The 18,209-nt window shown below is 41.9% G+C and overlaps 1 protein-coding gene and 1 pseudogene across 2 annotated transcripts in view; both read right to left on the reverse strand.

The window, feature by feature from the left end:
• Nucleotides 1–400: 400 nt before the first annotated feature.
• LOC142401581 (CD166 antigen homolog) overlaps nucleotides 401–18,209 on the reverse strand; it is a 36,203-nt gene continuing 18,394 nt past the window's right edge. The window contains exons 12-15 of one of the 2 annotated variants that reach the window (XM_075487049.1): nucleotides 11,248–11,383; nucleotides 10,910–11,024; nucleotides 9,349–9,439; nucleotides 401–1,471 (exon numbers count right to left, since the gene is read on the reverse strand). In XM_075487049.1, the coding sequence (XP_075343164.1) occupies nucleotides 1,466–1,471; nucleotides 9,349–9,439; nucleotides 10,910–11,024; nucleotides 11,248–11,383 (348 nt within the window). In that variant the 3' untranslated portion in view covers nucleotides 401–1,465. Of the gene's footprint in view, nucleotides 1,472–9,348; nucleotides 9,440–10,909; nucleotides 11,055–11,247; nucleotides 11,384–18,209 lie in introns of both variants that reach the window. The other variant, XM_075487048.1, reaches the window with a different exon arrangement.
• Nucleotides 2,774–7,853, reverse strand: LOC142401580 (E3 SUMO-protein ligase KIAA1586-like; annotated as a pseudogene).

Below are 18,209 nucleotides of genomic sequence, written 5' to 3' on the forward strand. Positions count from 1 at the left end.
TGAGGGAGAACTGGTAGCCATGCTAAGCTAGAGAAACAGACGCACCGCTAAAAAGTGAAAAGAAACACCAAAGCTCTGTAGGAGTGACTGTTAGTAGAAAATGAGTGATTTTAATAGTTCAAGAGGAGCTCGAAGTGATGCAATATGTCTTACTGCAAAGTGTCAGCGTCAGTTTCCTCAGATGCTCAAGGAATCATAGAAGGGTCAGATTGAGGACAAGAAGTACCTGGAGCCTCAGACTGGACTGGAAATGCAACACTGAGAATGTCTTCCATAATAAACGGTCCTTCTGAAGGGAGAAACCATTATTCCTTCAATGTCTGCTCAGAGATGATGTATTAGTGTGTGGGAGAGTTCATCTGTTAGGTCAGAAGCATTACAGCCAGGGACTCGTGGAAACTTAAACTGATAAAGCAAGGCAAATTTATTTAAATAGGAGAATTCAACAACAAAGTGTTAAAGTGCTTTACATAGAATATAAAAGTATCAAACTAAATTTACACACACAGAAGTACAGTGAAAGTTCTTCAAGTTCTTAAGTATCTGGTTCTCAGTGATGGTGGGTTGGAGTCAGAGATGGACAGATGGACGCTCCGTCAGCAGCAATGAGGTTGCTGCTCCATCTTTGCTCCAACCATCACCTGTGGGCACAGATCTGGGTACAGACCCAAAGAAGGAGGTCGTGGATACGAGCGGCTGGAATGAGTTTCCTTCAGAGGGGGCGGGGCTCAGCTTTAGAGGCAGGGGGAGGAGCTCCACCATCTGGGAGGAGAAGCTCCTTCATCCAGGGGGGAGGGGCTCCACCATCTGGGGGGGGAGGAGCTCCCCCATCCGGGGGGAGCTCGGAGTCGAGCCGCTGCTCCTCCACATAGGAGTCAGCTGAGGTGCTTCACCTGGTTAGGATGCCTCCTGGGAGGAGGCCCAGACCCTCTTGTCTCCACGACCCCACCTCCGATAAGCGGAGGAAGATGGATGGATGGATGGATGGATGGATGGATGGATATTCCACATGTATTTAACACACCGCACAATAAGTTAATGATCTAATATTAAAGCAGTCAATCTATTTGCCAGTGTTTAAACCCGAGTGACATCAAGTAAGAATATAATTAGTGTGCCAATGACAGCTTCTCCAGACAAGGCATCAAAAAAAAGGAAGAAATTTTCATTCAAAAACAAACAGTAATGTACAAGAGTACAAATAATTTAAATTCTTTGAAAGATTTTGAAAACAATAAAATAGCCCTAAAACAGATACTCAGACACCATAATGACCATCTTACAGCCTCACAGCATTCACACACACACACACACACACACACACTAAACAGCAGCAAAAGCCACATTAACAGCAGCCTAAACGCAGACTTTATGCAGGTTCATGAGGTTCAGTGGAAAACTGCTTGGACTGTTGCTGCCAGCTGGGAGCCTTCATCTGGATGCTGCCGGGGAGTTCACCTCTTCTTCAGCACTGAGACAGAGAAGGAAATAATCAGTACAAATCTGCAGAATAAATTCACCCAGAAGAAAAACACTCTTCCTAAATCTAAGTTGATTCCAGCCGAGATGATACGTTTTTAAGCTTTAACTCAGTTCACTTTATATGGAATGTCAATAAAGTCAAAAGTGGACTACGTATATTCAACTGAATTGAATTTGGAGAAAAACACTCAGGCTGATAAGTGTTCCATAAGTTAATGCTGGTATGCTGATATTTATTTACGCATTATTATGACCCAACGTCCTCAGAATGGGAGAAGAAAACTCAGGGAAATAAATGAGACAGAAGGATTATATGTGAGGGGAAATATGGAAAATTAGATTTGTGTAAGGGGATAAATGACATCACCTCCAGACTGAGCAGCTTATATGTAGGTGAAGCTGCAGTCAGGTTCCCACAATCATTGGGATGTTTTATTTATAGAACATTATTATCAATATTCTTAATTAATTAAGGATGATTTCCATAACACTTATTCTAGAATGTTACAGATGATGTTGCAATGATACAATGTAAATGTAAATGTATTTTATTTATTGAAGAGTTGGTGGAAGGTGTGATAAATGTATCAGACATCGCCAAATCATTTCTCCCCCTCTTTTTTTTTTTTAAAGGTTTTATGAGTTCAAGAATAAATAGACAGGAAAAGGGCAGCAGAGAGTGAGGGACAACATGCGGCCGGGGGCCGAGGCCCGGGGCCGAGGCCCGGGGCCGAGTCCCACAACTGGGCTGTACGGTGGAGTGGTGATTCGGGTTCCTGGTTGGATGGCAGGTTACAGGTGGCATGTGACAGGTTACAGAAGACAGATGGCAGGTGGCAGGTGGCCATTCAGGAATGTCTAAATTCATTTTGTTTTTAATGGAGCAATGAAACACACCTGAGTGTGATTATGGGGCTGTAAAATGAAGGGGACCGTGGGGTCATTTCTACATGGTGGAACTGAAATGATGAGAATCAAAGTCTGGAATGTGCACTTTAGTCACATCTGAATTTCTTATTTTGAATTTTGCACTGAGGAGCAGAGGGGGAACTCAAAGAAAAATGGGACACACATTATGGAGGATGCTGGAGTTACGGCTCCTTTCTGTGGACATTTAGTGCAGCAACCAGCATGAAGACCCAATGCTGCCCCCTGGTGTTACAGTATCAACCAGGTAGTTGTTGTTGCTGCATAATTTACAGGATTATAAGATGTAAATTACTAAACAATATCTTTATTTAATGTAAAACATCGTTATTATTAAGTTATCATGTCAACATGTTGCCATTTTTCCTATAAAATATTGCACCTTTATAACCATTTTAGAGCTAGCAGGTTAGCTTCAGCCCCTTGCTGCTCCTGGTTCAGGCCTCCGGTCTGTTGTTACCATGGTGGACCCATTGGGCCTCATGCAAGAACCGTTCGTACGCACAGATTTGTTCTTAAATCGTCCGTACGAGTGATTTAAGAGAATTTGCGCATTCACCAATCTTTTCGTATTTTACGTTTTCTTTCAGGTACGAACAGAATTCACGAGTGATCCAGAGCTGTCGTAGGAGTTTCCTAAAATAGTCTGCTGTTATTCCAATCAAGTTTGCTTGACTAATGGATTGTATTTAATTACTTTGAGGCAAACATAAATAAATATATACATTATACCCCAAAATGATGCTGAAATTATTCTGTTTGACTTGAATTACGCACAAATTGAAGGTTCATTTGACTCTGTATATAACAAGGTCAATGGGAAGCGTAACCAGCGGCTGACTTTCTACTTTTGGATGCCTTAGCGCGTCAGGCTCTTGGAAGAGAGCGTGTAGATATCCATGTGGAGACAGATGAATGGCTGACATCGCGATTTAGATCACCAAGGACTGTGCTGCTGCAAATATGCAGCTTGCTAGAGCCACGACTCCAGAGAAAAACACGCCGATCAAACCCAATTCCACCACACGTCCAGGTCCTCACCACCCTTAGATTTTTGGCCACTGGAACCTTTCAGACGGAGACTGGAGACAGATCGGGGGTGTCCCAGTCCTCTGTGAGTCGTGCGCTCCCCTTGGTCATCAAAGCTCTCATCAGTTTATCACCCGTGGTACATCACATTCCCATACACCGCTGTCCAACAAGTGCAGATTAAGAGGGACTTTCATGCCGTGGCTGGACTGCCAATCATAATCGGAGCACGAGACACATATACGCATCAAAGCACCCGTGCTGTCGTGGAGCGCACTGAGCTGAAGGCCAGGTGGGTGTGTCTCCATACAGCGAGGGGGGGGCAAACTGCTCTATAGCCCAGAGAAGGCAAGCTGCGTTTTGCACAATATTGCCCTGAACGAGGGTCTCCACCTGAACCAGCCCAGGCAGACCAGAAGGTGTGGTGCCAGAAGACCCCCCTCATTAACCCCCCCATCAAAGTGCAATCATGGTGAGGCAACAACTGATTGCACGGCTTTAGTTGCAGTCATCGATCGCCTGCCCAGGGCGAGACGTTTTTTTTAAGCCATTTTCAGATCAAACCATTTATTTTTTTATTTCGGTGACATGGTATTAACAGCACTCGTAATAACTTCCCATTTCTTGGCTTTAGCAGGTCCCGTAATTCCACTGCTGACACTGCTAAAAATGACAGATTTTCCTTTTTGGATCTCTGAAAGCAGAACTTCAGTCTCAGAGCCCGTAAAGTTCTTCTTTTTGCGCCTTGATGCCATTCTCATGACTCAACACTTCCTGGCACAGGAGAGAGGAAGCACAGCCTTATATGGTATCATTTTGGGCGTGGAGTATGCAAATTTACTATCCTCGTGCACGTGCAATTATATACGCACAGGTGTGATTCATCATTTACGCAGGTCGTTTACACACTTTTTCCGAAGTTAAGAGCGCTTGTTGAATCTGACGTGGCGTGTTCGTACGAGACCTTCTTACGAAAAAATTGAGAGAAATTTAGAATAAAAATACGAAAATGTTCTTGCATGAGGCCCATTGTTCTTAACCCGAGCTTTTACCTGGTTATTATTATGGTAACTAACCCTAACCAGGACTTATCAGCAGTCACCATGAACATTTAGCTGCAGTTATGAGTGCACAAGGTTCTTAAAGTTTCACACACTTACAGATAAATAATATTGGATCATTTCCCACAATAGATACATTTCTAAGGATGATATTTGTTCTCATAAAGGGACTGTAAAAATGTAAGGATCTTTTATTTCATATTTCTGATGAAACACAGATAAATCTAAAGGATTCAACCATGGCTGGAACTATGAGTTCATTATGAGTTCATGCCCTGAAGCTGCTGTGAAATCTGATGAAAGCATGACGTCAGAACAGCTTTGACATATTTACACATGCAGGGCTGTAGTGGTCAAATTAGAGGTGGGTAAACTATGAATTTTTTGATCAGACAGACCGTGACGCGACGCAACGCGACGCGACGCAACGCAACGCAACGCAACGCAACGCAACGCAACGCAACGCAACGCAACGCAACGCAACGCAACGCAACGCGACACAGCACAAAGCAACGCAAGGTGTCGCGAATCTGTATGGCTGTCCTGGCCATATTCCATGACGTTATCAGTTAAAGTCATATTAAATCAATGACAGTCAACAAATGTGTTTGTAGTGTGTAGTTTATTAAATTTCAAATTTCAACAGTAAAGAAAAGTATGTGTAGAGTAAGAACTATCTACAGTAGATATGGTGTGTGTGTGTGTGTGTGTGTGTGTGTGTGTGTGTGTGTGTGTGTGTGTGTGTGTGTGTGTGTGTGTGTGTTAGTATGCATGCTTTTTAAAGTAGTGCCCAGAGGGCCTCCTTGTCCGCTACGTCAGGTTCTGCCTTGCAGGGGCGTGTTCTGGGGTCCATGGCTCCCCTGTGCTTCACCAGCCAGGACTTCACATACGGTGTTAGATTGAACTTTGTGAGTGGCGGGCCATTCAGGTGAAGAAACATCAAGGACGACACAGTGGTAATGTGCAGACTGCATCTCAGGGGGCACACTATGATGTTCATTAAGCTGAACCCTCTCTCACACTCAGCAGTGCTAACTGGAATGAGATGGTGGACATTCATGAGTGGTGCAAGGTTTTCTGGAATGATGCTTGAGTTATCCTTGAAGTCCCTGAAGCCTTCAAGAATTTTTCTGTCATCAAGTCTGAACCTTTGGGCAAGTTTTTTCACATTGGATTCCCCATATGGTTCCTTTAGGGGAACAGGCCAGTTTGCTGGAAGAAGAACTTTAAAGTGGTCCAGCAATTCACTGTACTGGGCCTTGTTTTCAGCTGACACACTCTGTTGCTTAGATGAGCCTGTAGTGAACAATCTGTCCTCCAGGTTCTCAATGAGTGAGTGAAGGAACTCTGATGAGTTTATCTGCCTTGCCCTTGCTTCTTAGTTGAATCCCGTTAAACTCATGTTTTTCTGTAGCTTGAAGGGCCTCCTGCCTCTTGTCACCTGGACAGGTAATCATTGAGGAAACAATGCGAATTGTTCGTCTCATTAATGTGTCTGCTCTTGTGAGGGTCATTCCTCTTTCTTGCAAGCTCAGAGAGAGGTGGGAGATCTCCTCTAATGTGTCATACATGAGGGCTAAATCACATAGGAATTCCTCTTGCTCCATTTTGGTCATAAGACCTCTGTACATGGCCTTGTCATTTTCCTCTCTTGTGACATCCACTGAAGCAGCACTGAAGTGATGATACAGGGCCTTGTAGGAATTCCATACAGCTTTCACAGTTCTGAAACTGCTAGCTGCCCATCTGACATCAAGGACCCTCCCAATCTTTTGCAGATTTACCTCAAGTTGTTGTGCATGCTCAGCCAGTTCCCGGCAGTTTTTTGGTGACCTGTGGTACAGTGTGTAAATTTTGTCTAAAAAAGACTTGAAATGATGGACATTGTTAGTGTGCTTGACTGTGTCTCCAACAGCCAATTCCAGCCTATGGTTTAGGCAGTGCCACACAATGAGAAGTGGATACAGGAGTTGTAGGCGTGCAGCTACCCCTGACTTCTGGCCCAGCATGGCACTTGCCTCATCACTGGCAAACGCAATGAAATTTTCTTTGATGAAATCTTCATCCATTCCCCAAGTCTGGAGGCACTGTAGTAAACTCTTAGTTATGCTCTCAGCTGACTGGCTTTCCAGCTCCACCAAATCCAGAAATACTACTGTGGGTACGCCACTTATAATGGATGTTAAATAAACAACCAGGGCTGATTTCTTGCTAAGAGTTGTTGATTCGTCAATTAAAACACTAAACCTTTGGTGTTCAGTTACGATGTGGTTCAGAACTTTCTTCCTCATTTCATGAGTTGTGTGGTCTATTATATTTTTTGCAGTGTATCTTGAATGTAGAGTGATACCCATGTCAAGGCCATTCTCTTGCTGGAGCGCCACAAGTTCGTGGTAGTCTGTGAATGGCCTGTTCTTCTTTGCCATGAAGTAGGCTGTTCGAAACAGTGAGGCTGTCTTCTGTTCTTCACTCTCCAGTTGTTTTTGCATTGATACATCTATTGTGTGTTTTGTGTTCACTATGTTTTCGGCTGCCTTGTGGCTCTTTGATGATGTGTGTTTGAAAATTTTACTTCTCAAGCATGACAACTGATACTGGTGATCACCATTGCGACTGTATGTGACTTTAGTTGCGGCCCATTCATTTGAGAGACACATTCCTGTTTCTTTAAACACTCCAAGGCCTTTCACTTTTTTGCAGATTTTGCATCCAAGATATTCACCATTGACAATAAGCCAAGGGTTATCTTTTTTAAACCGTATGTGTTGTTTTTCTGTCCAGATACTGGGATGGCATCTGCTCTCTCTTTCTCCTCTCACTGTGTCTTCAGTCTCAGATTCTGCATCTCCCTCTACTTCAGACTCTCCACTCTCCATCTCTCCTGTCCCTGTTTCTTCTCTTACTCCTCTCGCACTACCTGTTTCTTCATCTCCTATTTCATCTTTCTCTGTTTCCTCATTCTCTGTTGGTCCTCTTTCATTTCCTCCTCTTTCCTCTTCTATCTCTATCTGATCTCCTGGTGTTTCTCCTCTCCCTGTGATCTCTGCCTCATTGCCTGTACCATCACTGCCTGAAAAAAGTAGAATTTAAGAGTTGTGGGGCTGAGAACACCAGTTAAGCAGCCTGCCAATTACACTGACAACATAAGTTAAAGGATCACTCATGTAGGCTATAACTACCTATGTCAGCATAAATAGCCTATACAGCATGTTTTTTTTGTTATATTGTTTTATATTTAGAAAATATAAGATTGCTATTTTTGTTTTACACGTGCCAATTCAATGGCTGTTTAAAAAAAAATCATATATAAGCCATCATATAAATCGTATTTTTGCGGTATTTAGAATGACAATTGACCTTTTATTTGATTTGCTATTCTCATTTCACCTTGAAGAATGAAACGAATGAAACGGATAGCTTCAGCATTTACTGAATTTTATTATCATGCAAGTTTAATTACAGTACTGCGCAGTGCGCAGACATACTGTAGGCTAACTCAAATACAGTACGTTACTTATTCTCTGCTGTGCCGCCGGTGCATTTTTTTTCTTACAAGTCAGAAAATAAAGTTTGAATTCAATCCGCCTTTCAGCACCCCTGCTCGGATCTATGCTCCTCCGTGCCGGTGTTCTGTCGATTTGTGCTACTTGGCGTGAAAACGAAACTTAGAAAATCGGCTCGGCGCATGCGCAAAACCACAAAGTAGCAATTCTCGACAAGTAGGAGAAATCGAATGAACACCGGCCTCCCATCTTACAAGAACCAGCCTGGAGCTTCCAGCGGTCACACGCGCATTCAATCCGCTCTCCAGCACCCATCCTCGGACACATGCTCCTCCATGACTTCCTTTTTCCAGCCATGATTCGCGCGCTTGCTGCCCGGTGTCAACTCGTTACGTTGGCTAGCGAGGCAGAAGCAGACGTCCAGAAAGGAATCAAGGGAGTAAAAAATAAAATAGCTACACGTAGTTTTAAAATAATTTTTGCACATGTTTACATTCATAAAATGGCCAAAAATTAACATTAGAAGCGGATTTCTTGATCACTATAAACGAATTATTTAAACAGTATTAGTATAGAAATGATTCCGTCCCAAGCCTTTTGATCTATATAAGCGGTTGATTACTAGGCTATATCCGTGACCACTATAAGCGGTTTCCACTGTACAAGGATAGCATGACTACGCATTAGCTAATCTGAAAGCTCGTTCTGTCATTGCCATAATTCGTCAAGTCAAACTTATTTATAAAGCACATTTAACGACTCATGTAAATTGATCTCTGTCAGTCTTACTTTGTACTTGAGGCCTTTTGCTGGCATCTGCGGAAGTGGAAGCACTGGATGGTCTCTTCAAACATCTCCTAATATCCATGATGATTAACTTTGAACAGGTAGGCAGGCAGGCAACTACACAACGTGTATGCGTTTACATATTCCCTGGATCCTGATTGGTGTCGCTGCCGCAGCCGAAAGGCACTGATTGGAAGGTCACATACCCGAATACAGAGCAGATGAAAATGATTCCTACTAAAGCGTTAAGTATGTTCAACAATATTTTTTAAATGACATCAAATTTATTTTGGATTATTCCAACGGCAGATCACAAGGCGCAGGGAACTTTGACGTGCGTAATTGCCATTAAGAGCTGCGTAAACGCTATTTAGAGGTGGGTAAACGCTATTTAGAGGTGGGTAAACGCTATTTCCTAAATTCCAGAGGTGCGTAAACAGCGTTTACGTGCGTTTACCCTCCACTACAGCCCTGTACACATGGTACAATGTTGTGTTAGTGTTCTTAGACAGCTGTGTGGATAAACTGATGCTCTGTTGAGTCTTTTCGTGTTGTCCTACCTGAAGATCTTTTAAGCCGTGGGACTTATCCAGCATCTCGCTCTCCTCTGGTGTTCCCCTCTCTTTCTCTCCAGTTGTATAGCTTCTCTGTCTGTGGGGATACAGAATTTACATTTACTCGTGTTAGGTAGATACCCTCATTCAGAACAGAACATGGCATGAGCAGCGAGGGATTTCATGTTAAGGACTCAGGTCTGAGTTGTTGTGTTGTGTTGTTGGTATGCTTTAAGAAACTTTTCTGGATAAGTGAGTCGTGATCGCACTCGGCTGTGGTTCTGTGGTTGTGTTCTGGGTTCCAGGCGGGGCTGAGCAGGTATCCAGGAAGTGCAGGGCGGAGTCTGGACCGCTCCTGCCAGCCCACCTGCTAGTTAGAGCCGACCTCTGAACGACCTGCAGGAGCTCCAGACTTCTCCAGACTGTCTTACAGTCTCTGTTGGTAATCATCATTACCCTGCCCTGCGTTGGAAACACTCCTGGAGACATAGAAAGCCCTCACCGTGGACACTAGCATCATTATTACTCCTTGGACCCATTTCACCGTTCCTCCTCCCTTCCTGGAGGTATTACCCAACTGGACTCTCTGGACCTACCTTACCCATTACAACCAATGAATCACTTTCTCTCCCCCATCTCTGTGTCGGGACACAACCTTTTCCAAACACCTTATGATGCGTTTTGGGCCATCTGTAGGGGGTTCACTGTTTATGCTGTGAAACCTGCTAACCATAGTCCCTCCCAGGGTTGTGAATGAATCTGAAATAAGCACACAGTTCTTGAATATCTCTTTGTTTGGTGGTAGAACCACTATCCTAAAGTTAGAATTCAGTGTGTGTGGATGTAAACCTGCAGGAATAAAACAACTTGTGGTGTCAGCTTCACATTCTCAGCAGCACAGATGATGATGTTGCAGATTATTTAGTGTCATCATTTTCCTCTTAAGACAGCTGTGCCCACTAGTTTCCTCTATTTTCAGACTCATGAATTAGGCCAAAGTGATAGTAGAATATCCTGTTGGATCACATGACAAACTGGAGTCTTGGTCTGATACATCTATAGCCTATGGTATGATGCAATAACAGACTGTATCTTTTGAATCTGAATAAGTTACTGAAGCTTGAATTTACCCATATTTGAAAGGAACTGAAGAAAACGAGAGATCTCTACTAGAGGTTTGATGGCACCCAACACTGTAGTGAAGAGAGGACTGGCTGTATTAATGACCCAATTATTTTCTGCTCCAACTTAAACTTCCACCTTTGACAGCTAACTTTAGTGAGTTGAAGTCAATATGCAGGGTAATATGGTAACTGGAGAAACTTATTTTTTCTCCAAAACCCTTCAAACATTCACCGTTGCTTCTACTTTCACTTGAAAGCATTTCATGATCTGCAAAGTTCTTCTTGGACATATGGGCTTGTTATAGGGCAGGATAGAGACTTAGTTGAGTCTGATATCAGAGATAAAGTGACTAAAACCTTTGGCTACTCATCTGCTGAATTCTACTTTACATTTTCTCTGTGGGTTACAAGTCATGATAATGTTTCTGTGTTTGCTTCTCTACCTGCACTTCTTCCAGTAGAGCCAGTAGATGAGTCCTCCCACCGCAGCAGCAGCTATGAGCCCAAATACAGAGCCCACAATGAGCCCCATTAGCAGAATGGAGTTCTCTGGAGCCTCTGTGAACAGACAGCAGCACTCTGCTTCAGCTGTAGAAGTAATATACATTTCACACCGAGCAAAACACTGGTTAGAGACCGTCTGGAATGTCTGACTGCGTTGTGCCAAGTAAAGTTGGGTGGAGGGGGGATCATGGTGTGGGGTTGTTCAGGAGCTGGGCTCGGTGGAGGGGGGATCATGGTGTGGGGTTGGGTTAGTATTTTGAAGTAGAACTAAACTCACCAGAAATATCGATCATCCTGACATCTTCTCCCAGTTTGTTGCTGACAGTGCAGGTGACAGTCAGGTTTGGCTTGGGGATAACACTGATTGTATGTATGACCCTGCCATTGATGTGTGAGATGTCCTCCTGAAGGGGCTGAAAAAAAGACATTCAATATACAGCATTTAGGTTCCCATACATTACTGACAGTATGCAGCATTTAGGTTCCCGTACATTACTGACAGTATGCAGCATTTAGGTTCCCATACATTACTGACAGTATGCAGCATTTAGGTTCCCATACATTACTGACAGTATGCAGCATTTAGGTTCCCATACATTACTGACAGTATGCAGCATTTAGGTTCCCATACATTACTGACAGTATGCAGCATTTAGGTTCCCGTACATTACTGACAGTATGCAGCATTTAGGTTCCCGTACATTACTGACAGTATGCAGCATTTAGGTTCCCGTACATTACTGACAGTATGCAGCATTTAGGTTCCCGTACATTACTGACAGTATGCAGCATTTAGGTTCCCGTACATTACTGACAGTATGCAGTATTTAGGTTCCCGTACATTACTGACAGTATGCAGTATTTAGGTTCCCGTACATTACTGACAGTATGCAGTATTTAGGTTCCCATACATTATTGACAGTATGCAGTATTTAGGTTCCCATACATTACTGACAGTATGCAGTATTTAGGTTCATATACATTACTGACAGTATGCAGTATTTAGGTTCCCATACATTACTGACAGTATGCAGCATTTAGGTTCCCATACATTACTGACAGTATGCAGTATTTAGGTTCCCATACATTACTGACAGTATGCAGTATTTAGGTTCCCATACATTACTGACAGTATGCAGCATTTAGGTTCCCATACATTACTGACAGTATGCAGCATTTAGGTTCCCGTACATTACTGACAGTATGCAGCATTTAGGTTCCCATACATTACTGACAGTATGCAGTATTTAGGTTCCCGTACATTACTGACAGTATGCAGCATTTAGGTTCCCGTACATTACTGACAGTATGCAGCATTTAGGTTCCCATACATTACTGACAGTATGCAGTATTTAGGTTCCCGTACATTACTGACAGTATGCAGCATTTAGGTTCCCATACATTACTGACAGTATGCAGCATTTAGGTTCCCATACATTACTGACAGTATGCAGTATTTAGGTTCCCATACATTACTGACAGTATGCAGTATTTAGGTTCCCATACATTACTGACAGTATGCAGTATTTAGGTTCCCGTACATTACTGACAGTATGCAGCATTTAGGTTCCCATACATTACTGACAGTATGCAGTATTTAGGTTCCCGTACATTACTGACAGTATGCAGCATTTAGGTTCCCGTACATTACTGACAGTATGCAGCATTTAGGTTCCCATACATTACTGACAGTATGCAGTATTTAGGTTCCCATACATTACTGACAGTATGCAGCATTTAGGTTCCCATACATTACTGACAGTATGCAGCATTTAGGTTCCCGTACATTACTGACAGTATGCAGCATTTAGGTTCCCATACATTACTGACAGTATGCAGCATTTAGGTTCCCATACATTACTGACAGTATGCAGTATTTAGGTTCCCATACATTACTGACAGTATGCAGTATTTAGGTTCCCATACATTACTGACAGTATGCAGCATTTAGGTTCCAATACATTACTGACAGTATGCAGCATTTAGGTTCCCATACATTACTGACAGTATGCAGTATTTAGGTTCCCATACATTACTGACAGTATGCAGCATTTAGGTTCCCATACATTACTGACAGTATGCAGCATTTAGGTTCCCGTACATTACTGACAGTATGCAGTATTTAGGTTCCCGTACATTATTGACAGTATGCAGCATTTAGGTTCCCATACATTACTGACAGTATGCAGTATTTAGGTTCATATACATTACTGACAGTATGCAGCATTTAGGTTCCCGTACATTACTGACAGTATGCAGCATTTAGGTTCCCATACATTACTGACAGTATGCAGTATTTAGGTTCCCATACATTACTGACAGTATGCAGCATTTAGGTTCCCATACATTACTGACAGTATGCAGCATTTAGGTTCCCATACATTACTGACAGTATGCAGCATTTAGGTTCCCGTACATTACTGACAGTATGCAGTATTTAGGTTCCCGTACATTATTGACAGTATGCAGCATTTAGGTTCCCATACATTACTGACAGTATGCAGTATTTAGGTTCATATACATTACTGACAGTATGCAGCATTTAGGTTCCCGTACATTACTGACAGTATGCAGCATTTAGGTTCCCATACATTACTGACAGTATGCAGTATTTAGGTTCCCATACATTACTGACAGTATGCAGCATTTAGGTTCCCATACATTACTGACAGTATGCAGCATTTAGGTTCCCATACATTACTGACAGTATGCAGCATTTAGGTTCCCGTACATTACTGACAGTATGCAGTATTTAGGTTCCCGTACATTACTGACAGTATGCAGCATTTAGGTTCCCGTACATTACTGACAGTATGCAGCATTTAGGTTCCCATACATTACTGACAGTATGCAGTATTTAGGTTCCCATACATTACTGACAGTATGCAGCATTTAGGTTCCCATACATTACTGACAGTATGCAGCATTTAGGTTCCCATACATTACTGACAGTATGCAGTATTTAGGTTCCCATACATTACTGACAGTATGCAGTATTTAGGTTCCCATACATTACTGACAGTATGCAGCATTTAGGTTCCAATACATTACTGACAGTATGCAGCATTTAGGTTCCCATACATTACTGACAGTATGCAGTATTTAGGTTCCCATACATTACTGACAGTATGCAGCATTTAGGTTCCCATACATTACTGACAGTATGCAGCATTTAGGTTCCCGTACATTACTGACAGTATGCAGTATTTAGGTTCCCGTACATTATTGACAGTATGCAGCATTTAGGTTCCCATACATTACTGACAGTATGCAGTATTTAGGTTCATATACATTACTGACAGTATGCAGCATTTAGGTTCCCGTACATTACTGACAGTATGCAGCATTTAGGTTCCCATACATTACTGACAGTATGCAGTATTTAGGTTCCCATACATTACTGACAGTATGCAGCATTTAGGTTCCCATACATTACTGACAGTATGCAGCATTTAGGTTCCCATACATTACTGACAGTATGCAGCATTTAGGTTCCCGTACATTACTGACAGTATGCAGTATTTAGGTTCCCGTACATTATTGACAGTATGCAGCATTTAGGTTCCCATACATTACTGACAGTATGCAGTATTTAGGTTCATATACATTACTGACAGTATGCAGCATTTAGGTTCCCGTACATTACTGACAGTATGCAGCATTTAGGTTCCCATACATTACTGACAGTATGCAGTATTTAGGTTCCCATACATTACTGACAGTATGCAGCATTTAGGTTCCCATACATTACTGACAGTATGCAGCATTTAGGTTCCCATACATTACTGACAGTATGCAGCATTTAGGTTCCCGTACATTACTGACAGTATGCAGTATTTAGGTTCCCGTACATTACTGACAGTATGCAGCATTTAGGTTCCCGTACATTACTGACAGTATGCAGCATTTAGGTTCCCATACATTACTGACAGTATGCAGTATTTAGGTTCCCATACATTACTGACAGTATGCAGCATTTAGGTTCCCATACATTACTGACAGTATGCAGTATTTAGGTTCCCATACATTACTGACAGTATGCAGTATTTAGGTTCCCATACATTACTGACAGTATGCAGCATTTAGGTTCCCATACATTACTGACAGTATGCAGTATTTAGGTTCCCATACATTACTGACAGTATGCAGTATTTAGGTTCATATACATTACTGACAGTATGCAGTATTTAGGTTCCCATACATTACTGACAGTATGCAGTATTTAGGTTCCCATACATTACTGACAGTATGCAGCATTTAGGTTCCCATACATTACTGACAGTATGCAGTATTTAGGTTCCCATACATTACTGACAGTATGCAGTATTTAGGTTCATATACATTACTGACAGTATGCAGTATTTAGGTTCCCATACATTACTGACAGTATGCAGCATTTAGGTTCCCATACATTACTGACAGTATGCAGTATTTAGGTTCCCGTACATTACTGACAGTATGCAGCATTTAGGTTCCCATACATTACTGACAGTATGCAGCATTTAGGTTCCCGTACATTACTGACAGTATGCAGCATTTAGGTTCCCATACATTACTGACAGTATGCAGCATTTAGGTTCCCATACATTACTGACAGTATGCAGTATTTAGGTTCCCGTACATTACTGACAGTATGCAGCATTTAGGTTCCCATACATTACTGACAGTATGCAGTATTTAGGTTCCCATACATTACTGACAGTATGCAGTATTTAGGTTCCCGTACATTACTGACAGTATGCAGCATTTAGGTTCCCATACATTACTGACAGTATGCAGCATTTAGGTTCCCATACATTACTGACAGTATGCAGTATTTAGGTTCCCGTACATTACTGACAGTATGCAGCATTTAGGTTCCCATACATTACTGACAGTATGCAGTATTTAGGTTCCCATACATTACTGACAGTATGCAGCATTTAGGTTCCCATACATTACTGACAGTATGCAGCATTTAGGTTCCCGTACATTACTGACAGTATGCAGCATTTAGGTTCCCATACATTACTGACAGTATGCAGCATTTAGGTTCCCATACATTACTGACAGTATGCAGTATTTAGGTTCCCGTACATTACTGACAGTATGCAGCATTTAGGTTCCCGTACATTACTGACAGTATGCAGCATTTAGGTTCCCATACATTACTGACAGTATGCAGTATTTAGGTTCCCATACATTACTGACAGTATGCAGCATTTAGGTTCCCGTACATTACTGACAGTATGCAGCATTTAGGTTCCCGTACATTACTGACAGTATGCAGTATTTAGGTTCCCGTACATTATTGACAGTATGCAGCATTTAGGTTCCCATACATTACTGACAGTATGCAGTATTTAGGTTCATATACATTACTGACAGTATGCAGCATTTAGGTTCCCGTACATTACTGACAGTATGCAGCATTTAGGTTCCCGTACATTACTGACAGTATGCAGCATTTAGGTTCCCATACATTACTGACAGTATGCAGCATTTAGGTTCCCGTACATTACTGACAGTATGCAGTATTTAGGTTCCCATACATTACTGACAGTATGCAGCATTTAGGTTCCCGTACATTACTGACAGTATGCAGCATTTAGGTTCCCATACATTACTGACAGTATGCAGCATTTAGGTTCCCATACATTACTGACAGTATGCAGTATTTAGGTTCCCATACATTACTGACAGTATGCAGTATTTAGGTTCCCATACATTACTGACAGTATGCAGCATTTAGGTTCCCGTACATTACTGACAGTATGCAGCATTTAGGTTCCCGTACATTACTGACAGTATGCAGCATTTAGGTTCCCATACATTACTGACAGTATGCAGCATTTAGGTTCCCATACATTACTGACAGTATGCAGTATTTAGGTTCCCATACATTACTGACAGTATGCAGCATTTAGGTTCCCATACATTACTGACAGTATGCAGTATTTAGGTTCCCATACATTACTGACAGTATGCAGTATTTAGGTTCCCATACATTACTGACAGTATGCAGCATTTAGGTTCCCATACATTACTGACAGTATGCAGTATTTAGGTTCCCATACATTACTGACAGTATGCAGCATTTAGGTTCCCATACATTACTGACAGTATGCAGCATTTAGGTTCCCATACATTACTGACAGTATGCAGCATTTAGGTTCCCGTACATTACTGACAGTATGCAGTATTTAGGTTCCCGTACATTATTGACAGTATGCAGCATTTAGGTTCCCATACATTACTGACAGTATGCAGTATTTAGGTTCATATACATTACTGACAGTATGCAGCATTTAGGTTCCCGTACATTACTGACAGTATGCAGCATTTAGGTTCCCATACATTACTGACAGTATGCAGCATTTAGGTTCCCGTACATTACTGACAGTATGCAGCATTTAGGTTCCCATACATTACTGACAGTATGCAGTATTTAGGTTCATATACATTACTGACAGTATGCAGCATTTAGGTTCCCGTACATTACTGACAGTATGCAGCATTTAGGTTCCCATACATTACTGACAGTATGCAGCATTTAGGTTCCCGTACATTACTGACAGTATGCAGCATTTAGGTTCCCATACATTACTGACAGTATGCAGCATTTAGGTTCCCATACATTACTGACAGTATGCAGTATTTAGGTTCCCGTACATTATTGACAGTATGCAGCATTTAGGTTCCCATACATTACTGACAGTATGCAGTATTTAGGTTAATATACATTACTGACAGTATGCAGCATTTAGGTTCCCGTACATTACTGACAGTATGCAGCATTTAGGTTCCCATACATTACTGACAGTATGCAGCATTTAGGTTCCCATACATTACTGACAGTATGCAGCATTTAGGTTCCCGTACATTACTGACAGTATGCAGCATTTAGGTTCCCATACATTACTGACAGTATGCAGCATTTAGGTTCCCATACATTACTGACAGTATGCAGTATTTAGGTTCCCATACATTACTGACAGTATGCAGCATTTAGGTTCCCATACATTACTGACAGTATGCAGTATTTAGGTTCCCATACATTACTGACAGTATGCAGTATTTAGGTTCCCATACATTACTGACAGTATGCAGCATTTAGGTTCCCATACATTACTGACAGTATGCAGCATTTAGGTTCCCGTACATTACTGACAGTATGCAGCATTTAGGTTCCCATACATTACTGACAGTATGCAGCATTTAGGTTCCCGTACATTACTGACAGTATGCAGCATTTAGGTT

Source organism: Odontesthes bonariensis, chromosome 16 (assembly GCF_027942865.1).
Source record: "Odontesthes bonariensis isolate fOdoBon6 chromosome 16, fOdoBon6.hap1, whole genome shotgun sequence".
NCBI classification, from domain to species: domain Eukaryota; kingdom Metazoa; phylum Chordata; class Actinopteri; order Atheriniformes; family Atherinopsidae; genus Odontesthes; species Odontesthes bonariensis.